Source organism: Vidua chalybeata, chromosome 1 (genome assembly GCF_026979565.1).
Source record: "Vidua chalybeata isolate OUT-0048 chromosome 1, bVidCha1 merged haplotype, whole genome shotgun sequence".
Classification (NCBI taxonomy): Eukaryota; Metazoa; Chordata; class Aves; order Passeriformes; family Viduidae; genus Vidua; species Vidua chalybeata.
In genome coordinates, this window is record NC_071530.1 from 397,584 (window position 1) to 422,145 (window position 24,562).

Below are 24,562 nucleotides of genomic sequence, written 5' to 3' on the forward strand. Positions count from 1 at the left end.
AGTTTGTATTCACAACTACACATTGAGGGCCCCAATTCTTAGCCCACTTCACACATCTCACTTTAACTATTGACTCTTCCAGTTTCTTCCTGAGGTCACTCTGGACTAACCCAAATACCATAAAGAAGCCTCAAGGTATTATTTAATCACTAACACCTTTCACTAATCCCACTGCTCGAGAACTGTTCTCAATGTCATGGAAAGTAGATCCCATCAAACTACGTCACTCAGCACCCACTTCCCTCCTCTAATTCTCCACTAATTCGGATTATGTCAGGCACTCTACTGCTCTCTCAGGAATCAATATCAGCCTAACTGTATCCTAAATACCTGAGTCATCCACAGATCCTGATGAAGGCTGGCAGAGGATTAGCCCACTCCAACCTCGCTCATCTTCTCACAGCCAGCTTGCAGGGAGCTCTGCAGCCAGCTCTGGGTGCCAGCTGCCCAAAGCTGGGACTCTGAAAACACCTGGTTTTGGTAGCTGCTGTTCAGAACTGAACAATCATTCCAGAGAAAGGATTCCACCTCTCCAAACAGGGATGGAGATGCTTACAATGCACAGCTCCCCACACGCTGTGTTTCAGACAGTACAGACAAACATCACAGCTAAAAACATCCCTGTTCCCAATAAACCTCCCAATTCCCAATAGGCACTGACCAGCTGGATGCCAATGGCCACTCGTGTCCCACCTCTTTTGCTCACTTCCACTCTTGGTCTGTGCTCCGTAACACCAACTCTTCCTCTGTTTAGGATCAATTCTGTGCCAGACCCGCTGTTCAGATGTGCCACCCGCTCCATGTGCCAGGCTGGCTGTTGGCACAGCCTCTCTCATTAATGGGGGCACAAACATGACATTCTTTGGCATTACTGCATTTGCTGTTCGTGTTCTCTGTCCCAAGTCCTGTGGCTCATCATTTTATTGTTTTTTTAACTTTAGTGACACCAACCTCCAAAACCAAATGGCAAAGGGGGAGTATTACCCAAACGCCCTGCCCAGGAACAGCATCACTGCTCCAGGTTTGCAGGGCACTATGGGGGCTGTGAGGGACAGGGAACATCCTTCCCCATTCACAGGCAACTCGGTACCAAGGAAAGGGCTGGGATGGCTCCCAAGAGATGACCTTGGTGGAGATGAAACACTGCTGGGAACCTCCCTGGCAATGCCCAGGGCTGGCACCAGACCGGTACCACTGGTAATACCATGACGCCAGTCCCAGTAACTCCAGCACTCACTGCGTGCTGCTGCTCACCTCAAAATCCACAGCACAACTGGGGCACCTGTGTAGTGCCTGGAGCAAGTCCCGGGCAAGGCTGTGGGGTTCACATCTCCACCAGGCTCGTTAGATGCAGCTGGCTCCGTGCTGTGCTGAGGAGAAGGTGGGAATGAACAGCACTGAGACATCAAGGCTAGAGGAAGGGCCACCAGGGAGCAAGTGCAGCCACTATGGTAGGAGGGCTACCAGGGAGCATGGCAGGCACCCCAGGACCACAGTGTGCACCCCAGGACCATGGCGTGTTCCCCAGGACCACGGCATCCCTCCCTGGGAGAACTCTGCTTTGGGAGGACGTGGCTGCAAAGCTCTGCCATGCTGTGCTGCGAGAAGGTTGGCAAATGGGAAAGCTGCCCTGGCCACAGGCACACAGGGAACAGGCAGCTGGCTGGGGAGAGCCGGGAGAAGGGACAGATCCAGTGGTGCTCAGACCAAGGCTTGGGCTCAAGGGGAGCTCTGCCTGCCTGCTGCTGGGTCACACAGCTCCCACAGGCAGTGCAGCCCCAGTCTGCAGCCCTGGAACTTCGGGGAAGTGCAGAACTTCAGGAAGGTGCAGAACAAGTATGAGGTGTGTGACAGGCACAGGGAGAACAGTATAAAGCAAGGAAACCCCAGCAGCTCAAAGCATTGCTCAAGGTAGCAGAGACAAAGAGAATGAGTGGCAAAAGGACCTTAAAATCCCAAGTGTCCAGCTGCCACAACAGCAGGTGACCAATGAGAAGTGGAATCATCAGAAACAAACAATTCTGATTTTACATCTGGAAAAATAAGCTGCAAGTTCTCACCACTCAGATGAAATCCTGGGGTTATTCTCAACAACTCTATGAAAATGTTTCCCAGAGAAGCTGTGACTACCCCATTCCTGGAAGTGTTCAAGGCCAAGTTGGATGGGGCTTGGAGCAACTTGGTCTAGTGGAAGGGGGGTGGAACTGGATGGGCTTTAAGGTCCCTCCAAACCCAAACAATTCCATGATTCTGTGAACATCAGTTCGCTGCTCAGCAGCAATCAAAGAGCAAAGAGGGTGCCAGCCATTACTAGGTAAAGAATGGAGAACAAGAGAGGGAATATCTCAACACTCTCATCCTGACCCACAGTCCTCACCAGGTACCAGGAGGGCAGGAGATGACTGATAGGACAGGAACAGCTACTGTACAAGGAGCCTGGAAAGGAAGATGGCAGAGGGGGAATGAAGTTTTCCATGCCGGGAGAAGAAAGGAGGAGGCCACTAGGGAACAATTTGTTCACTGTTTCTTCCGAAGCAGGAACTTGGGGACATCACATCCAATTAAGCAGGTCCAAAAGAGGAGATTTTTTCACATAAAGCATCACTGTGAAATGTCTCATCAGGGCTGCGGCAGCACTCGGCGAACACGCACTCAAAGGACGCTCGGCCAAATCCAAGGACAAAAACTCCACGCAAGGCTACAGAAGCGCAAGACACAGCTTTGGGCTCGGGAATGGCTTCCTGGGAGCAGGAAAGGCACAGCCCAGCCCATGCACAGCAGGGCAGCAGCTCAGGCTGGGCAGGGGCAGAGGAGCCCTGGAGCCCCTTTGGCAGCAGCCCGAGGAGGGGCCCCTTGCCCCCCGTCCCCGTGTGCACATGCTGAGCCGCCAGCAGTGCCACGGTTGGGGCTCTCACACCATCCCCGTGGTGGCGAGGCCCAGGGCTGCCAAACCCACATTCCCAATGACATTTTCCATGCTCGCTCACTGCATCAGGATGGTATTTATAGAAGTTTCAGCAAAAGCAATTCAGACACTTCCCAAAAGCAGGCTGGGAAAAACACGACAGCTTGGCCAAAGCTGTATATTTTCTCAGCTTTGAGTGAGGGATTGAAGAGCTGATCAACCTCCCAGCTCCAGGCTGGAGCTCAGCACTCTAGACTTTGATCTGCCAAGCCACAGTGGGCTCTGCTTGGGGTCCAGCAAGTGTTTCCTGCATCTCCAGTCCCAGGATTTCTCATATGAAATCCTGGGGTTATTCTCAACAACTCTACAAAAACATTTCCCAGAGAACCTGTGGCTAACCCACTCACCCCTGGAAGTATTCAAGACCAGACTGGATGAGGCTTGGAGCAGCCTGGTGTAGTGGAAAGTGTCCCAGCTCATGGCAGGGGGTGGGACTAAATGAGCTTTAAGGTTCTGGGTTCTATGACCATGGTGACTGCAGGATTTCCCTCCAAGGCATTACCTGAGACAGGGAAGCAGGAGAAATGTCAAGGCCACTCAGCCAGATAAGAGAGTCTGGGGACCTGGGAGAGGCAGGCTGCACACCCCAGTTCCCTAGCCTCCCGAGAACGGATCTGCTCTGCAGAGCCCAGTTTTCCTTGGCAGCTCTGCAGGGAGAGGCCCTGCTGAGCCCCACCAGCCCCAAGTCCCATTGGCACCACCACCCTGTGCAGGAGGGTGCCAGAATTAAAGTGGGTCCCATCACAACTCTTCCTCGTCCTCCTCTCAAGCTGAACTCCAGCCATCTGCGGTTTGCAGTTCCAGATCTGATCCAGCACCCTCCGCTCTCCCACAGAATGGAGAGAAATCAGCACTTCCAGTGCCCAAGTCACCCAACCTACTTATCACTCCTACTTCAGCCTGAGACCGCTAACGATGACGAGGAGCCTGGGGGAGCAGACTCAGGTGATGTCACCTCCATCCCTGACACCGCATTAGCCAACTCCCCCACTTCTGGATCCCACCGTTTCCATAGAGGACAACCCACTCAGTCGACACAGAACAAGCTATACCATTGCTCGATGCACCTGAGGAGGCTCTGCCAGGATCCTTGGGGCAAGGCAAGGCTCCTAGACACCTCTCTGAAGGCAGGAACCCAGACTGCCCTGTAAGGGCAGCTGTGTGTCTCCCCTCACAACCATGGGATCAAACAGGGCCTGCAGCTCCGAAGGACCAGAGAGCTGCCACCTCAGCCTCACATCTTAATCACAAGATCATTCTATTTCCATGGAAACGGCAGAATTAGAGACTTCGATGGAACGACAATTACCAGCATTGGGAATTTAACTGTTAAACCTGTCGCACTCCCGTCCCCAGTGCCAGGAGAGGAGATGGCACTTACCCACACCAGTGCCCTGCACCTGGCCCCAGCACCACGGCCAGCCACGCTCGGGTGTTTGCTCCTGCTTCCTGCAGCAGCCAGTTGGGTTTCCAGGGAGCCTCCCATGTCAGCACATCAGGGGATGGAAGCTCACGACTCACGGGGGCTCAGTCCAGTGCCGACTTGTCCGTCAGCTGATCTCGGAGCACACACGGTGATCCTGCTGACCAAGGCTTCCCCAGTGCCTCAGCAGCAGGAAAAGGCTTTATGTGCTCATGAGTCACTCAGGGAATTACAGGGTGGCTCCAGGCACTGGCCCAGTGCCTCCCAGGGCAGGCCCTTTCCCTGACACAGCAAAGCCCCACAGTGGCTTTGGTCAGCCGAGGACAGTGTGGAGCTGAGGTGCTAACTACCATCACTGGCACAGGGTACCCTGTCCCACCCCACTCTCACCACTCCACCCTGCAGCCACGAGCCTTTCCTGAAAGCAAAGCTAGGAAGGACCTGGCAGCACACCATGGAACTCCCTGGACTCATATCTTGGGTTTGCAAACACCACAATGTAAACTGCAACCCTGGGAGCATCCGCAAAGCTGCTGAGGTAGATCAGGGGAGCTGGTGTGCCCTGGAAGCCCTCAGCTAACGTAGAGACATCTCCCAGAAGATGAGAGAAGAGCTGCCCCTCTGTCTTCAGTCCAGACAGGGGGCCACTTTGAGAGGTCATTGCCCAAAATCCCCTCCATGTGCTCCAGACCTTGGCCCAGCTATGGTCAGCAGGACCTATAGCTGATGGGTCCAGGCCTCCCCTGGCTGTTATGCTCAATCCAAGTACTGAAATTGCTCAGCCCAGCTCTGATCATGTACCATCACACAGACCAACCGTCAGACAGTGGGCAACGTGCTGATGGAGAGGAGTTTTCCATGGCACGTGCATTGCACTGCCCTGCCCATGCCTGGACGACAATGGACACCTGGCCATGAGCAACACTCCTGCCATGATTACAGACATGCTCCTAAAGCCCTTCCTGCACGTTTGGACACTGATGTACAACCACAAGAAAAGCAACTTCCCACCCACAGAAAATTCCAACCTGGCTCCAAGAGCCCAGACCTGGGGCAGCTGGAAGGATGTCATCTTCTATACCAGAATCTGCGGGGCACAGCAAGTGCCTGCTCCATCAGGAGCTCATGTAAAGCTATTCCCACCCTCAGACTAGCAAGGCTCCAGGGCTGAAAGCACTTCTACAGCTGCTCTCCCATGAAAGCAGGGTGTGCTCCAGGCCAGACTCTCCTCCAGCCCCTGGAGAAAACTTCCCGGGGCACAGCTGCACATACTGCCTGTACAGACATGTACCAGCAGGGATGAGCCACTGTGACCTCTGATCCATCCTGAGCCCGTGAGCACCCTGAACCCTGCAGTCACCCACTCGAGTTCCCCGTGCCGCACAGGCGGCCCTGTTGCTGCTCCATGTCACACATGGCACTGGGGAGCTGCCGTGGAGGGGACACGCTGCAGGACACCTGGCAAGATCCCACGGACCCAGGCTTGTCCCACGCTCGTGCTGGCACCCCCACGCCGCAGCTCCAGCTGGACTGCTCGCCCTGTCCCTCCAGTGCTGCCCGCAGCCCGTGCAGGGCTGGGGGCTGCCAGCGCAGGGACTGCCAGCGCAGGGACTCGGGTGCCCCAGCCAGGCACAGCGGAGTCTGCGGCTGAGTCACGGCGTGCCTGGTGACTCACCCTGGACACGGCTGCGGCCAGCACACGCAGCCACAGCAGCTCCAGCTGCAGTTTGCTCACACACTGCTGCTGCTCCCCGAGGGCGCTGGCACCGGGCAGAGCGCAGGGCTGGCAGTGCCATGGGCGGGGGTCTCCCGGTCCTACAGTGATGCTCCAAGGGCGCTGTCAGGGGTGCCATGCCTGTCCCCAGACACGCCGGTGGCCCTGCTGCGGGGACCCTCATCGCTGCAGGCTGAGCCACCCCAGACCTGACCACAGCTGCCACTGCCCTGCTGGCTCTGATGCCCAGCCTAGGGCTCACTCCGTGCCCAACACACCCACCAACTCGCCAGCCTCAACATCCCCTGCCCTGGGCATGGGGCAGCCCAAGGGCCAGGCTGTGCCAGAAGCACAGTTTTTCATGGAATCAAACAATCATTAAGGTTGGAAAAACCCTCAGAGACCATCAAGACCAAGCGTCCCCCCAGCACTGCCAAGGCCATCACCACGTTCCCAAGTGCCGCATCCACGTGGCCAGGGCACAGGGACGTGTCATTTGGTGCAGGGGGACTGAGGGAACCAGACCTGCCCCGTGCCTCTGACCACTGCAGCCTCCTCACCTGAACAAAGCTGCTTAGCACCTACTTCCATAATAAAGTAACCCAAATCCTCAGGAACTGCTCTTATTTTACTGTGCCACCTAAATCTGGCAGCGCTGCCGCACTCTGGGACCAGCAGAACTAGCTCAAGGAGAGGAAGGGACGCTGCACTAGGGCCAGCGCTGGGAGGAGCCCACCAGACACAGCCATGGGCACAGCGGGAGCCAGGCACAATGGGAGAGCAGCAGCAGGACCCAACACCTGGAGAGGAAAGCAAGGCAACCTCGGTTTTCCCAGAGCAGTTGTGCTGAACCATCCCTGGAAGTGTCCAAGACCAGGCTGGACACAGCTTGGAGCAATCTGGTCTAGTGGAAAGTGTCCCTGACCATGGCAAGGGGGTAGAATGGAAGGGGAAGTAAAGTCCCTTCCAACCTAAACCATTCCAGGATTCTAAGCCCCAATTTGGGGCTTTCACTGTGGTTTGCGTTTTTACACTTCCATAATAATTGATCAGACAGTCCAAATGTCAACACTTCATAAAAACACCAGGACAACAACTTGGCTAAAAGTCCCGAACTCGCCTGGAGGCAAGTGACATCCAAACTGCCCAAAAAAGGGTAAAAAGTAGGAAGAAAGAGGAGGAAACAGATGTCAATAAGATCTTGAACGCAGGAAGCATCAAAAATGGTGTAGGAAGCTGAAGCCTTCAGGAAAAGGAGTCTGTAACAATGCTGAGAGCAGCAGGAAGCGGCTGTGAGGAGCACAGACCTGCACGGGGAGGCACGGCTGCTCCCCAGAGCAGGTCCAGGGGCAGGGGTCTGCTGGGCCTCGGCACCACAGGCACTGACACAAACACTCGGGAAGAGCAAACACAGACAAATGGAGAACGGCAAAACCATTAGCAGAAGCAATTTTTAAAATGTCATCAAAAAAACATTAATTTAAAGGCACAAACAACCTGAATACAATGGTGCAAGGAAGAACGAGGAAGAGTGAGCTCACACTCCTGTTCATGCAAGTTTTAAATAAATATTGAAATAACAGAGATATTCAGGAATGGCTGGAAGAGAACAAAGTGACCTCATACCCCCCAGCAGCCCTTGCTGACACCAGTCCCTGGAAAGGGAAACCCCCCAAGCCCCCAGCAGCCCTCACTGACACCAGTCTCTGGGAAGGGGATGGAGTCAATGGAACTGGATGTTCTTAAACAACAATTCATGTTACAGCTGATTGCACTCCTCCAGGTGGTTCAGGTGTTGCTGACACAGGGTTTGACTGGACAACCTTGAAGGTCCTTGCAGCCCAAAGCGATCCATGGTTCCATGACACAAACAACTCTGCCCATGTTTCCATGATCATGTATGTAACCCATTCCCATGCAACACTCCCTCTATAAACCATCACTCAGCAAAGTAATTTACAATAAACACAGTAGGAACAGGTTCAGAAGAGCCAGAGATCCACATCAACAGGTAAGAGGATTCCAGTGACACCTGGAGCCTTACCAGTGATGTTGGGAAGCTTCAGACAACTGGGAAAACACTTTTACTATGCCAGCTCTAAGAGAGGTGAAATGGCAAATGCCAGGAATGCCAGGACAGTCAGATCCCCTGGCCCCAAACCACAGACCACGTCCTTTTGGGGCCATTTCCAATTCAGGAGAAATGACTGGGTGACCAGGAGTCATCAGTGTGGAGTCACATCAGCCCCATCAGGAAGCAGCAGATGGATATGCTGGACAACAGAGCTCTAATGCACACAGGCCACAGATGACCTTTAAGGTTCCTCCCAACCCAAACTCTGGGATTTCATAAAAAAGAGCAGCCAGCAGAGAAAGGAACTGGATTTACAGTTCATCGAACTGTGGTTGGGTCAAATGGGAGCACACTGCCTGTAATCTGATGATTTTCATTTTAAGAACACTGGGTAAGGAAGAGCCATAAAAATTATTTGAAGACCACACAAAATGAACTCATGAAGAGACTTTTAATGAGAGTTATGTGACTTACTTGCCAAAAAGAACATCAAGAGATAATTGATGATAAAGTAACAGTAAACTTCTCAGGGAACAATGTTCCTGAACAAAGTTTTATTTAGTCTCTAATCTAAAGAAATAAGTGAGAAAATGAACTTTAAAACAGATGAATGCAAACTGGGAATTAAATGGGAACTATCATCAGCTGGAGGAATTAATGACTGGAACAATCAACTGAAGAAGCAGCAGGTGGGCTCCCTTCAGTTGCTGCCATGGGAGGGTGTGAAGACTTCCAGGAATGGGGGATCCAAGACCCTTACAGCCAGAGAAAGTACTTCCCAACTGGATGGCAAAGCTGTTAAACTGAACAGGGGGATGGTAGTAGCATTTATTAGTTCATGATACATGGCCAGTAAGGGAATAGACACTCCAGTATCAAAGTTTGTGTTTGAAATCCAACCCCACAAACCCCACAGAGCCTGCAAACCACCTGACTAAGCCCAACACACCTTTAGTTAGGCATTTCTCCTCCAAGAGGAGCATCTTGGTGTCCTCCCTCACCTCTCACCACCAGAGCTCCCCAAACACCTTGTGCAATCCTCCCCCCAAAAATACACTCCCAGGCCTGCAAAGGGGCTGGGCACCTCCTCCCATGCCCACTTCTCACTTATACCAGGCCATGTCATTTTGTCCTCGATTTCCTCTTAGGCTCTCCCCAGCATAATTTCCAGGACTTGTGGTCTACCAGAGCACACTTCAGCTGATCCTCTGAGGGAAGCTGATGGGAGGAGGCAGAGCAGAAAAGACTGTCCCCAAGTTCTTATAGTCCGTGGGAGGAAGGACAGCAAACTGCAGAGACTCCACCACGGCAGGTATTGCCCAGAGAGGCTGTGGCTTCCCCATCTCTGCAAGTGCTCCAGTCCAGGTTGAACAGGACTTGGAGCAACTGGTCTAGTGGACAGTGTTCTTGCCCTGGGCAGGGAGTGGAATTGGATGAGTTTTAAGATCCTTTTCAATCCAAACCATTCTGGAATTCTGATTACCAGACTCCATAGGCAAATCTTATTGGAAGCAAGTCCACAAGGAAAAAGGAAAAAGAAAAAAACAAAAAAAGATTATAAAAAGCTGTTGGCCCCCTGAAGCAGCAGTGATGGTACACACAGAAATCATCCCAGTGCAGAAGAAACCAGGGTGGTAGGAGATCAACTTGGCTCACCCAAGCCCCATACCGGGCTTGGCATGGGAAGGCATGCACAGGGAAACTGGAAATTAGGTCAGATTAATAAGGATAAATATAAAGGAGTGGCAGCAGCACCCTACTCTGAGCCCAGAGCAGCTACACAAGGAGTGAGAGGTGACCAGTGACAAACAACAAAAACTAGAGGCAAATCCCAGGCACATCAGGGACCAACATAAGGACACAGGAAAGCTTGGCCTGTTCCACAGGAGACAGACAAGACACTGAAGAATGATGCTCAGGACAGGGGAGGTTTAAACCTCTTTGTCTAAGTTTCCAGGACTAAGAGCAAAGAGGAGGCCAGCACAAGCAGAGCCCAAATAACTCACTAAAACTTCCAGTAAAAAATGCAATTTCAGATGTTTTACATGGGCAGACCAAAGGGTGACAGTTTCAAACTACAAGAAAAGATTTAGGTTAGATACTAGGATTAAATTTTTCCCTGTGGGGGTGGTGAGGCCCTGGCACAGGGTGCCCAGAGAAGCTGTGGCTGCTCCATCCCTGGCAGTGTCCAAGGCCAGGCTGGATGGGGCTTGGAGCACCCTGGGATAGTGGAAGGTGCCCCAGCCTGTACTGGTACAGCTGATGGGCCAGAACCAGGTGCAGGACCATGCACTTGGCCTTGCCGCACTTTATGAGGATCCCACGGGCCAACTCCTCTGTCAGTGTCCCTCTGGATGCCATCCCTGTCCTCCACCTCTCACCTGCACCCCTCAGCGTGGTGTCACCTGCGAACACACCGAGGCTGCACTCGGTGCCACTGTCTGTCATTAATAAAGACATTAACCAGTCCTGGTCCCAGTATGCACCTGGGGTAGACAGCACTCATTACTGGTTTCCATTTGGCCACTGGCCATAACCCTTTGGATGCGGCCATCTGTGCAATTCCTCACCCATCCAACAGTCCATCCACCAAACCCACCTCTCTCTGAATTCTCTCCAGTCTCCTGGGAAGGTGTCTGATGTCACTGACACGCCTTCATTTTCCTGGAGGACAGACATCCCCACCTCAGGATCTCCCACTGCCCTTTTCTGTCTCACCAGGGCACTGCACAAGGTTGACCCTGCCTCACCTGCAGATTTTGGGCTCTTCTGGACCCCAAGGCTCCTCTCTCAGGAACCAAACTGGCCACAACACCTTGTCCTCATTGATCCCAGCAATCCTTTGTTTTCCTCCTGGTTCTCTACAGCTTCTTTCACCAGCCTCAGACAGACCATCCTCACTCTCCACCTCCAGTGATGCTGTTTTTTGGGTGTCTCACATGGCTCTGCCCATAGCACCTTCCCTTCTCCTTCCACGCTTCCCCCAGCTAGCCTTTAAGTTAACGCCATCCCTCAGCTCTTTGTGATGATTCATAGTTCTGCTTTTCTATTCCTGGACTGTCTCCTGTCCAAAATGAAGTCTCAGCTTCTTTTCCCCTCCAGCATTTCAAGTGTGCACCCACAAGCCCAAGGTCCACATGATTAAAGAGAGCTGCTGCTAATCCCAGCTTTGTCCCATCTCCCCCCAAGCCCTTGCTGCACAGGGACTAGGGACGTCACTCAGACCCTGTCTGGGACTTGAGGACATGACTCAGACAGTAAGAGTTCACGGATTCTCTTTTCCTTCTCCTCACTTCTTATCACACAAGCTCCAGTCCCTGAAAGCTCCTTGTCCCCTGGCCACACAGCCAAAGGCCCACAGCGTCCACTCTGCACTGACCACTACTACTCCTTCTGCCAAAAAGTGCCTATAACCCATAAAATCCTGCCTCATCCCTACTCAGCCACAACACTGCTGCTGCTGGAACTATTTCCCTAACCTCTCTCTTCAGCAGGCGAACGCTCCCTCTGAATCCCCCTCCGGGCCCTCCTCTTCTGTCACGTCAACCGTGCTGCGTGTCTTCCCCCTCCCAAACGCCTCATTCCATAACAACCATCCTTCCTCCACTGTCTCCCTCCCAAACCCTGGCAGAAGCTCCACTTCCCAGATGCCGAATTACAGCAAACACCTCCCTGCTTCCTCCTGTTTGTGCTTCATGTTGGAAAAGCTCTATGCAAACCACCTGAAATCGCTTTATTCTCCTCTTTTAAAGAGCTCCTCGAAGCTCCCCCAAGCTCTGTGCCCAACAGGAACACCCAAATTACCCAATTGAGGTGGATGACCTGGAAGGTCCATGTCCTGACACAGCCCCCCACATGCTCATCAACACCTGCCTCTCACTTTGAAATCAGCTCCAAGCCCTCCATGGCAAAGTTGGCCCTGTCCTGTGCTCCCATACACAGGACTGGGCCAGGTGAGGCTCCGAGGGTGACTGCAGTGAAAAGCCAGGAGCAGGAGTTCTCCCCCTGAACCCTCCCGAGCAGAAGGGCCGCGGTGCCATCAGCCCTGCAGCACCCACCTCCCACCAGGAGCAGCACTGGCCTCGGCCACCCGCTGCCAGTGTGGCATCCTGCAGGGGTGTGTGCTCCTCCAGCCCTGCTCCATCCTCCAGACACGGGGACGGACAGCACTCGCCAGAGGCTGGTCACAGAAACTCCAAATGGCTTAAGTGGAAAAGGGCCTTAAAGCCTGTCCAGTACCACCCCCTGCCATGGGGTGCATCTCCTCTAGGGACACCTTCCCCTATCCCAGGCTGCTCCAAGCCCCATCCAACCTGGGCGTGGACACTTCCAGGGATGGGGCAGCCATAACTGTTTCAAGCAACCTGTGCCAGGGCCTCCCACTCTCACAGGGAAAAATTTCTGCCCAATATCCCATCTAACCCTGCCCTCTGTGCATGGGAAGCCGAATTCCCCCTTGTCTTGTCACTCGAGTCCCTTTGTTCAAAGTCCCTTTCTGAAGGCCAGACCCCTCTTCCCTACCACAGGAGTCACTGCTGGGGTAAACACCCAAAGCTGCCCAAAACCAAGAGCAGGAGCCAGCGAGCACTGAGCCCACTGCAGGAGCCAGGGCCAGCAGCCCACGCTGGCCACCACAGCAACCCGGAGTCAGCGGCTCCCAGCCCTGGAACTCCAGTCCCAGCACTACCCGGCCGGGATTCCAGATGCAGCAGCTGGGAGTGTGGCACAGAGCCCCGAGGCTGAGAGGATTTCATCACATAGATCACATGGCCAGAACCAGATCTCACACATGACCCCAGGCAGGAATTCCCCAGTGACTCAGCCAGGGCTTACAGAGTGGAGATGCAGCCAGGCACCCTGGACAGATGCAAACTTCCCTCTCCCTCTGCATGCCACAAGCTGGGGTGCTCTGCTCCATCTGGAAATCTATTTCCTTAGGATTTGTGGGAATTGAGAAGCAGCAGGGTTTGGCTGTAATTGGACAGTAGGTCTGAAAGTCACTGAGGCAGGAGAGGTGAGCAGGCGTGCCACAGGTCTTAATCACATAAACCTCCTTCCAGTCAGGAAACAGTTAAAAGTATCTTTATTTTTACCTTTCTGCCCCAGAAGATTTCTTGCACTCACTACATCACTTCAGGAAATCCACCTGAATAGGCACCCATGGGATCCGTGCTCCTGGTGCTGCCCAGAGCTGCGGGAGGCAGCAGGAGTGAGAGGACAGGTGTCTCTTCCATGAAGGGCACTGCCAGCAGGAACGCAACGGACACAGATTCCCAGTCCCTGCAGCTGCTGCACGGCGAGATAACGACTTGCAGCCAAGTCTTGGAGAACAATTTTTAAAAGGAATACAATGCCAAAGCAGGAAGGTGGGATCACAAGGAGAAAAGGCCTTCTCCCGACAGGGAGGGATGCAATAAGAGCATCATGGTACTACCAAGATGCCCATCAAGCTGCCGAGCTCTGATCACAGGCTGGGGCAGCTCTTGCATCCCTCAATTCCCAGCAGCCAGGTTTCTGTGCCAGCCCTTCAGCCCACAGCTGCTCCTCTAGACCATGTGGCCACTGCCTACTCCCCCCACATCCACACCAGATACGAGGGGATTTTAGCCCCAAGACTCTACCCCACTGCCATAGGCACCAGAACATCCAGTATTCCCCAGCAAAGGACCATCCCATGTCAGCCGGTCCAGCTGGAAACACAGTCTGGGACCAGATCAGACATCATTTAGATCTAATTTGGCCACCCAAATTAAGCAAGTACCATCACTAGCTCAGAACAACCAGCCTGGATGCAGCTGTCCCATCTCAGTGGGACTCCAGAAGAGGTGAGAGCCCAGCAGTGCCCAGCACTGGAAGGTGTCTATGCAGAAAGTGGTCAGCTCTGTCAGGAGCTTTGGGAAAGCTCCTGAAAGGGAATGGCAGATAAATAATTGGCAGTCAAGTGCACAAAGCTGGCCCCGCTCGCACCGCTCCCAGCGGGTACTCCCAGGCAGGGCCCGGCAACTCCAGCCCAAGCACAGCAGGAACGCACGAGGGCTCACCCCACAGCCAGCACAGAGGCAGCTCTGAGCACAGGGGCACTGCTGGCCCCATTCTGACACAGGCCCGGGTCAGCAGGACATTGCTGCTTGGAGCAGCAGCCAGTGCACAGCATCCCTAAACTGGAAAAGGCTCTGTGCAACCAAGCTGTGAAACCCCTGAGAAATCTGGGGTTTATGTTGAGACAAGAGTTACGTTAGGACTTCCCACAAGAGTTGTGTTGGGAAGGCAGAGAGCCACCAAGCACTGACATCACACTGACCCACAGCGAGCACAGGGAGACCGGCCAACGTCTGGCCAAACACCCAGAGCGTGTCCCTGGAACAGGCAGCAGGCTCCCAGCTCCCCCCAGGTACTGCTGGGGTTGCTGGGGTTGCTGCACACGGAGCTTTGCTGTCACGTCAGCTGTCACACAGCTCAGACAGCGCAATCCACACCGCTGCTGCCTCCCCCAGGCCCGGCCACGCGTGCCCCCTCCTCGCCACCCGCATTCACGTGGTCACACCACAAGCAGCTGAGAGCTGACTGAAGCAAACCCAACACATGCCTGGCTCCTGCCAGGGTAGCTCCTCATCACAGGGAGGGGTAGGTGGAGCTGCCAAGTGGGAAGAGCTGCACTGTCCCTGCCCGTAGCAACCACGCTTGTATTGGATCAAGGGAACTGAAACCGCAGCCACAGAGATTCCCAATTCTCCCCTGACCCCACCTCCAAATCCTGTTCTTTCCCTTCACATCACCAGATTTTCCTCTTTAGCCACAGTACCGAGTTCTTGCCCCCAGAGCACCAGGAACCTTCACCTCCCCCAGCACAGCACCTGCAGCTCCATCCTGCTCAGCTCCCAGCCATCAGAACCATGCTCCAGCCTTCCTGCTACAGTTTCACCATCTCTCTCAACTCCTATCGATCAGGGCATCAAGCAATGGCCTTTTCTGATTCTTCCCCAAGACCAGATTCTCCATCTGTAAGCTCAGAAAGGTTTGAGCTGCACCTGGTAAAGATGCCTCCAGATGACTTGGGCCACAACACAAAACTCAGTAAAAACAGAGGATGTATTTGTTCAAGCATGCTAAAGGCTCCTTCAGCTGTGCTTTGGCTCTGTCCATCACTCCTGGGGGTCCAGTGTCTCCTGTTGCATCAGAATCTGCTCCAGGACTCTTTCCAGGCAGATCCTTTTGCTTGTGCTGCTCATGCCAGGCACTGGCACCATGAGATGCCGAGCAATACCAGCCCTGCCTCAGCCAGGCCAGGACAACGCAGTGCTAGAGGACCCAGGGTTCTCCCTTGCCAGCAGGTAAGGCAGCCCAGGAAGCCTTCCCAGGGCCCTTAGGAGCCTCTCCAGGGAGCTGGCCCGGAGACCACAGCACCCCTCACCCAAACAAAAGAGTGCATGGTCAGAACAGGAGCTGCTCTAAGAGCTGGAGCCCCTCTCCAGCCCCTCTGGAGCCAGGTTGGGATGTTCACCTGGAGATGTTCACCTGGGATGTTCACCTGGAGCAGAGAAGGCTCCAGGGAGACCTTAGAGCTCCTTCCAGTGCCTAAAGAGGCTCCAGGCGAACTGCACAAAGACTTGGGATAAGGGACTGGAGTGACAGGACAAGGGGGAATGGCTTCTCACAGACAATAAGGCAGGCTTAGATGGGATATTGGGAAGACATTTTTCCTTGTCAGGGTGGTGAAGCCCTGGCACAAGCTGCCCAGTGGCTGCCCCATCCCTGGAAGTGTTCGAAGCCAGACTGGATGGAGCTTGGGGCAACCTGGTCTAGTGGAAGGTGTCCCTGCCTATGGCAGGGGTGGAACAAGATGGTCTGTAACCCAAACCATTCTCTGGTTCTGCGATTTGCCCATCCTCTCATTTTGGGGCCTTTAAACCCCTTTGCACTTAACTTCCAGCAAATCTGGAGACCACAGTGTCAGAGTGGTCATTACCTGAACGCGGGGGTAATACAGCACGAGCCACACAGCTGTCCAGAATGCCCAGCTCCGGCCCTGGAGCAGGGATGTGCCGATGGCTTCGGAGTTTGCAGCTCCCCCTACGGCACCCCAGCACCACGGCCTGTGGTTTCCCAGCCCTCGGGAACTCACAGGCATACATAAACAGGGCAGTTTTCTGCAGAGGTCATGGAATTAGCAGGAAAAAGCTGGCTAAGCAGAACGCTCTCCTTCCCAAAGGGTGTAATTTACTCAAGGCTGATTCAGCAGAGCGAAGCCATGGTGAGCCCTGAGTGCAGCCTGGCAGTGTGGGGCTCCCCCAGCGAGGAGGGTCCTCATCTTCCTCCAGAAGATCCTGCATCAGTGGCACCTCCTGCCTCACTTTGCTTTGTGAATCAGCACATCAGGAGCCAGTTTCAAAAGACGTTGGGAAAGGATGGAGCATGGAGCTGGAAGACTTGTGCTGGAACTGAACAGAATGATGAAGCTCAGCCAATTTAACTCATGAGAAACAGAGACAGCAAAGTGGCCTCAGTAACTGGTACAAGTGGCTTTAAACATGAAAATGCCCAGTACCAAAGCAGTCCTTTCTAAGAGAGAAATGCAGAAAATACCCAGGATGTTGGAGATACCAGCTGGAAAAGTCACAGCACTTACTGACAGCAAGACAGGCTATGATGGAATAAACTCCTGAGGCAGAGGCCCAGGTCTGTACCTCCAAGAGACCTCAGCCAGAGGCCTTGTTTTTTAAGGCCAAAATCCTGGGATGGGCTATTTACACCAAGTGACCCAACAGTCCGTGCTGGCCTCACACCCAGGCAACAGCCAGGCCCTGGAATGAGGTAGAGCCAGCAGTGGGGTAGCCCCTGCCTGGCAGAGCAGATGTGGAGCTCACAGACAACCACGTTGCTCCCAGCCATCACAGACATTCTGCAGGGCTCTCTCATCCTGAGCCTCTGCCAGAGCAGCAACAGCTGGAAATTGTAGAGGAGGGCTTTCCCAAACTAACCCTGCTTCTTAAACTGCAGAGGGGAACCCACATGAGTTTAGAGGCAGGTGGGAGAGGTGAGAAAGGACAACGAAGGGAAAAAAAAACATGTGCTCCAGGTAAAGCTGACTACAGAGAGATTCCTGGTCCTGCTCCCTGGATATTGAGTCCTCATGGCTCAAACCCTCTCCAAGCTTTCCCAGAGAGCTGAGCTTTAGATGGGCTGCAAGGCATGTGCACAACCACAAACATCAGAAGAAAAATCTCATCATCTGGCAAAAGCTCTGTTGAGGGAATCTCACCTCCTTCTTATCTCCCTTCTACCTCTCCCTCCTGCCTTCACCACTTCACACTCCCAGAAAACCTCTGTGTAACCGTCTCTTCAGTCCCACATGATCTTCTTTCGCTATTCCATCTTGCTGGTGCTGTCTCTCACAGCTGTCCATGAATGCATGGTTCCTGCAGCCCCATGCTGCTCGCAGCCTGTCCTGCATGTCCCCTCAGGTAACCCCTGCACCAGAAACATCGCTCGTCCTCCTCCAACCCGCGTTCTGGTCTCTGCCCAAAGTTCACTTCTAGGAAAGAAATTAAGTAGTGTGCAATAACTGCTCTAATTACAAGCTCTATTAATACGGTTCTGTCTGCAGCCTGTCCTAGAGTCACGACGTTGGAGGCCCCATTTACTGTGAGCAGGGCTGCACCAGCCCCAGGTTGGTATCGTTTTGCTTTATGCAGATATGAAATCTTTTATAGAACTCAGCAGCTTGCAGCAGTCTCCACAATTTGGCAAGGAAAGCAGCCTGGGATGAGGGAATTGCTTTTTGCAAGCCCCCTGAAAATCTGTCCAAATTTGGTGGTTAGAAACTATCAAAAAACTCCAGGTCCTGCCTGTGATGCAGCTGATGCTGGCGACCAGCCCAACCTGCCATCTCCCCCAGCCCCAGTGCCCCTCAGCCCCCATCGCCTCGGAATAAAGCTCCAGCTCAAGGAGGAGACCAAAACAGAGCAGATTTCCCTTTCTTCTCACAGTGGTACCACTGATGCCGGCCCACGAACAGGCGCAGCTGGCTCTCATGCCATCATGGCTCTCATGCCTGCAAACTTCTCAAGAAAGGCTTGTTCCCCAAGACTGGGGGGCTGGCAGGGCTCTGGCTGCAGCAGCCCCCCAACACCCATTTCACCCCCTCCTCAGCAGAGCCACACTGTCACAGACCCACCCCCCCAGTTCTGTACATCTCTGCCAGTGCTCGACTCCACTGCTGGCACGGCTGCAACAGTGACACCCTTGCAGTGGCACCCCTGCAGGGGTGCTGGCAGCCCCAGCAGAGGGTGGGCAGCTTGGACCCCCTGCCCCGCTGCAGCAAAGGACTGCCTTCAACTTTCCCCCTTCAAAAATGAAGGAATTACCTACAGGAAAGGAGTCTGGCAGGAGGACGTGAGCAAGTCTTGCAAGACCCAGTGCTCAAGTTTTAGGAAATGGAATTTGGGGTTTAACTGGCAACTTCTGTCATGGATTTTCAGACCATGAGCCACTGTTCCAGTCACCAACTGTGATCTTCAGATCAGGAACATCAACAAACAAAACCCTCTTTCAAATATTTCTGTATCAAGCCCCAAATCTGCAGTTTAGAAGGAAATTCCCTTCCAGACTGAGGCACTCCACGGAATGATAACATCTCCAGCAAGGCTCTTCCAGCTGTTAATTAACCCCTGTTAATTCACTCACACACACCTGGTAACGGGTCACAGGTAACTGCGTAAACACAGTACACGTTTCACCAGGATCAGGACTCATCCCAGTGCCTGGCAGGTATTAAGGGAATGCAGCCCAGACAAGGAAATCTGAGGGATTCCTGCTACAAATCCACAGGGAAGGCTCAGAAGAGGCAGGATGTGTCTGTGGCTTGAGCAGGCAAAGTCCCCAAGGACACGCAGCCTCTGGCACCACCCCACAGCCCTGTGGACACAGGTGAGCCGTGTCACGGCCAGCCAGGTGCAGGGCACCCCTCAGCCCTCATTCTGGGTGACACAGGGTGCTTTGGGAAGCCCCGAGCACCTCAGCAGCGCACAGGAGGCTGGCGTGTGCGTTCACACCTTCCCAGCACCAGGAGGAACCACGCAGCAGAGGAGTTGCTAAGAGACGCGCGCCTCCCACCAGCGTGCCCAGCGCCTGCTCCCGGGGCTGGGGGCGCAGGACGGGACACGCACCCAGCACCCCGCAGTCCCTGCAGGGGACAGGGGGCAGGGACACCGTGCCGGGATGGCTCTGCCCACAGAGGTGACCCTGGGAGCACCTCAGGCATAGCCCCGCCATGTCTCAGCTGGCAGCTCCTGTGTCCCACAGCGCAGGAACCTCACACAGGATAAGATCATGTCACCAGTGACCTCGGGGCTCCCACCACAGCTGTCATCAGAGGCACAAACAAGGGAGAGCTGCAGGAGCCCCATGGGAAGGGGCACAGCACAGTCCTCCCCCACCAGCCCACCGTGCCTCCCCCAGTGGGACTGGTGGGACACCAACATATCGGACTGAGCCACTGCCATGGCCTGTGCCAGCCTTGCCCTCCCACCCATCTCCATCCAGCCTGAGTCCCTTTCCTCTTCTCCTCCAATTCCATCAACCCTACAGCTTTCTGTGGCTGAAGACCTCCACAGACATGGAAAGGCCCCTCCAGCATCAGCCCAGGGTTTTACATCCTCCCTCTCTTAACCCCACTGAATGTTCTTTGTCCTTGCACCATGAGGCCAATAAAACAAATTCTGGGATTTACATTCCCTCAATCCATGCAGCCTTTTTTGTCACAGGCCTGACTCTTCTTACAAGCCATCTTCCTTTCCTCCTTTCCACAGAAACCCAAAAGGACCAAAGTGGGATGCAGACCTCTGGAGAAGCACCCAGGCTGCTCCTCACATGCAGCATCACCATGGTGGCCAGCACCCCTATAATGTGGCTACCACTCCCCAAAACCACCTCGTGTGCCCCTACATGAGGCAGCAGGAATGGAGCTGAGTACACTGCCACCAAGCTGGGACAACAAAACCCAGGGCAGTGAAATGGCAGTGCCTGGCAAGCACCGAGCTGGACCAGGGCTCCTCACACAGACCAAGGGCACCCGCGGCCCTGCCTTCCCTGCTGTGGGCCAGCTGCAGAAACCTGGAGGCTTGGGCTCACCGAGGGCAGAGAGACCCTTAGGCTGGGGAGCTGCAACAGCCCGCCAGCCCACAGTGGGCCTCAGCACAGCACGATCGACCTCCCCCTTCCCTCAGCTCCACTGCAGCCCACCGGCTCCACTGCAGCCACTCTCCCATCCTGGCCTCCAGCTCCATCCCAGCCCCTCGGCTCCATCCCAGCCCCCCAGCTCCATCCCAGCCCCCCGGCTCCATCCCAGCCCCATAATTCCATCGCAGCCCCATAATTCCATCGCAGCCCCTCGGCTCCATCGCATTTCCCCAGCTCCTCTGCAGTTCCTCGGCTCCATCCCTCCCCTCGCTGCCGGCTCCCGGCACCCGGGCCGCAGTGTTCTGCATTTCTAATGTTAACGGGCCCCGGCGGATCCCGTTCCCCGTCGACGCCGAGTCCAAACCCCCCCGCCCCGATGCCGGACCAGCGCCCGCCCCCGCCCGCCGCTCCCGGCAGAGGCCGCGGGCGGAGTCCCCGGCCCTGCGCAGGCCCGGCCGCGACCACCATCGCTGCGGGGCCGAGAACGGGGCCGGGGCGGGGGCGGCTGACGAGCGTGTCCCCTTGGTTCCCTCCCTCCCGGCCCGCCCGGCCCCCGCGGCCCCGGCGTGCCCGGCCCCGCTGCCGGCGGCGGGGCCGCAGCGCCCGTGAGCCCCGGCCCCGCGCAGGCCGCGCCCGGCCCCCCGCGCCCCCGGCCCCGCCGCTGCAGGGCCCGGCGCGATCCCGGTCCCGCGGGCAGGGCAGGGCCGGGCCGGGCTCCGCCGGGCCCCGCGGGCGGCAGCGGGCGCAGGTGCAGCGGCGGCGGGGACAAAGGCGGCGGCGCGGCCGGGCCGGCTCGGTGCCCCGTCCCCGGTGACCCGTTCGGTGCCCGGTCGCCGGTGCTCACCCTCGATGGAGATGACGTGCTCGCGGATCTGGCTCTGCAGCGCCAGGTCCTCCACGCGCTCGATGAGGTCGTAGATCGCGTAGATATTGGGGTGCACGGACTCGAAGCGCCCGATCTCGGCGCGGATCGCGGCCGAGTTGGAGAGCCCGAACTGCGGCGGGGGCGGCCCGCCGGGCTGCGGCCCCGAGGGCCCGGGCACGGGCACCGGCACCGGCCCGCCCGGCGCCGCCAGGCTCTGCTGCTGCCCGGGGCTCTGCCCGGCGCCGCCCGGGAAGTTCATCGCGGCGGCGGCAGGGCCGGTCAGCGGCGCGGGGCTCCGGGCAGCCGCTGCATGGCCGCAGCCGCGTCCGTCCGCGGGTCCCCCGGGCTGCGCCGCCGCCCCCGACCGCCTCCCGCCTGCTCCGCCCCGCCCCGCCCGCGTCAGCGGGACCGGCCCCGCGGCGGGCGGGGAGCGGGGGGAGCGAGGTGGGCAGAGCGGGGAGCGGAACCGGGACCGGGGAGGGGAGAGGGGGCACCGGCGTCCGGAGTGGGAGCGGGGGGCCGGGGCCGAGAGCGGGGGGAGCTGGCACCAGGACGGGGAGCGGAGCGCTGTCGCTGCCCGGTCCTGCCCCGCTCCGCCGCGGCCCCTGCCCGCTCGGCACCACGGTGATGGGCACTCGCCCCCCTGCCCGACCCCCGCCCGGCTACGAGTCTCGGCTCTCGTCCCTCAGCATCCCACCGCGGCCATCCCGCACACCGCGGAGGCAGCGCCGCTGTTGTGCGGCTGACCATGCCCACGCTCCCCCCAGGCCTGCAAACCCCCTGTGCCAGCCTGGAGACCCTTGTGCCAGCCTAGATGGAGACACCCCTATGCCAGCCTGGGACCCCCCCTGTGCCAGCCCTGCCTCCGGCTGCGTTCCAGAGGTAATTTCGTCGTTAATCACCCCAAGGTGATTAATGAAACTGTGGAATATGACTGGTGCCAAGGAGTTCCTGGGTGCCCACCAGTTGCTGCCCCACTGTGGTGGGGTCTCCTCCCTGGTGACCCCCTGCCCACAGGCTGAGTGCTGTCCCCCTGCCCATGCGCTCAGTGCAGGCTGCTCCAGGCCACTCCGGTGAGGGCTGGCACGATGATGGAACTGCCCAGGGGATCACCATGGTGGCAGTCCGGCCATCTCAGGGGATGCCTGTTGGGCAGGGACTGGTTGCACCCCTCCCGTTGTGCCCATCCCTAAAACAGCTTGCATGGGGTGACCTGGGGCACAGGAAGGCTCTGGATGGGCACAGGGCTGGCAGAACCATGGGAGCCAGTAGAGCTCGCTGGGGCATCACTGGGGACTAGCTGAAATGTTCCAAATGGCTGAGAAACAAAAAACAGGATCATGGGCCCTGGCAGATTAAATTAAAAAGTAGAATTTGGGAGAGGAGAAGGAACAGAAAGGTGAGCAGCTGAGAGAACCAGGATTGCAATGGATTTCTCCCTCAGTTCCACTGGGACCAGAGTCATGGTGTGCAGCAATGCCCCAGTGCCAGGGGGGCTCAGGGGGGCAGCTGGGGGCTGGTTCCCACCCTCTGCCCTTCTCTGGGTGATGGTGGGAAGGGTTAGAGAAGGAGGAAGCCAAGGAGGAAGAGGACAGCAAGGAGGAAAAGAGGAGGAGAGATCTCTGGGAAGTTTCTAAATGCCTCCCGGCTCTGGAATCCTCTGTGACTCGGCAGTGGGTGCTGGGTGTGTGGGTGGGAGAAGCACCTCCCTGCCCTCTCCCCCTCCCTCTTGTGCCATTCCGGGATTCCTTGAGTGCGTCCCAACTGCCTCTGCCACGAGAAGGGGTTTATTAGAAAACAACTTCTATGAGGGTTTTTTGAAAGCATTTAGAGAATCTGTATCTGTTACTGTGCTCCCCTCACCCTGCATGCTCCCCAAGGCTTCCAAAGGTCTTTGAAAGATCTATTGGTCGGTCACAGCTCTGCTCAGCAGGAGCTTCCTGACGTGTCTGAGGGGATTACATCCACATGGGTTATGCAAGGTCATCCCAGCACCTCAACACAACAGTGCCTGGCTGTGCAATGGCCTTTCTCCAGCCTGTTTTTTGTTTGGGTCTCTTGGTCCTTGCTTATGGCCATTTTCTCCATCTTCTTCCATCATCATCATCATCAGCAGCAGCAGCAGCAGCATCCCAGGATGGTTTGGGTGGGAAGGGACCTTAAAGCCCATCCAGTTCCACCCCTGCTGCAGACAGACACACGTTCTACCAGACCAGGTTGCCTACACCCCCTCCAGCCCAGCCTTGAATACTTCCAGGAACAGCAAAGCCACAGCTTCTCTGGGGAACCTGCGCCAGGGCCTCACCACCCTGACAGGGAAGAATTTCTCCCCAGAATCACACTAAACCCTGCCCTCAGTCAGTTATCACATAAACATTTATAAATTGCCTCCATTTCAGCATCTTTGAATGTCCAGACACCCCACATGCAGCTGCCTCCACCACGTCACCCTCTCAGTCAGGGATTCCAGGATTTATCCCTGGTGAGGCAGGGGACATCATCCCTCATCCCTCCCTCACCCTCACCTGGCTGAAGCAGCAGCCCTATCGGTAGAGGTGGCTTTCCCCTGACAGGTGGGCTCTGGCCACCCCCACATCCCCTGCCTCCTCCTCCTCTTCTTTCTCCTCCTTCGCCTCCTGCTCCTCCTCCCTCTTATCTTGCTCTTCTTCCTTCTCCCCTGGCAGGGATGTGCGGTGCCCGCCCGGCCCTGCAGCCCCGGCTGCTCGTCCCCCACGCCCAGGGGGTTTACAGGCTGTTTACCCCCCCGGGTTGTTTACAGGCCATCCTGAGCTGACAGCTCGCCTCTCCTTGGGCCACCAGCACCCCCCAGCACAGATCCCACGGTCCCTGTGCCTCCCACCACCCAGCAGGGCACAGGACACAGGACACAGGGCAGAGGACACAGGATACAGGACACAGAGCACAGGGCACAGGCACAGCGCACAGGGCACAGGACACAGAGCATAGGACACAGGACACTACACAGAGGGCACAGGACACAGGGCACAGCGCACAGGACACAGAGCACAGAGCACAGGACACAGAGCACAGGCACAGAGCACAGGCACAGCGCACAGGACACAGGACACAGGACACAGAGCACAGAGCACAGCGCACAGGGCACAGGCACAGCGCACAGGACACAGAGCACAGGACACAGAGCACAGGCACAGAGCACAGGCACAGCGCACAGGACACAGGACACAGAGCACAGAGCACAGCGCACAGGGCACAGGCACAGCGCACAGGACACAGGACACAGGGCACAGGACACAGAGCACAGGACACAGCGCACAGGACACAGGGCACAGGGCACAGGACACAGTGCACAGGGCACAGCACAG

General features: G+C 56.2%; 1 protein-coding gene across 2 annotated transcripts in view; it reads right to left on the minus strand.

Annotated features, from left to right (window-relative positions):
• AGAP3 (ArfGAP with GTPase domain, ankyrin repeat and PH domain 3) overlaps positions 1–21,569 on the minus strand; it is a 107,790-nt gene extending 86,221 nt beyond the window's left edge. For both annotated transcript variants that reach the window (XM_053942650.1, XM_053942660.1), the window contains exon 1: positions 21,198–21,569. In XM_053942650.1, coding sequence (XP_053798625.1) covers positions 21,198–21,477 — 280 coding nt within the window. In that variant the 5' untranslated portion in view covers positions 21,478–21,569. The remainder of the gene's footprint in view (positions 1–21,197) is intronic.
• Positions 21,570–24,562: the final 2,993 nt, after the last annotated feature.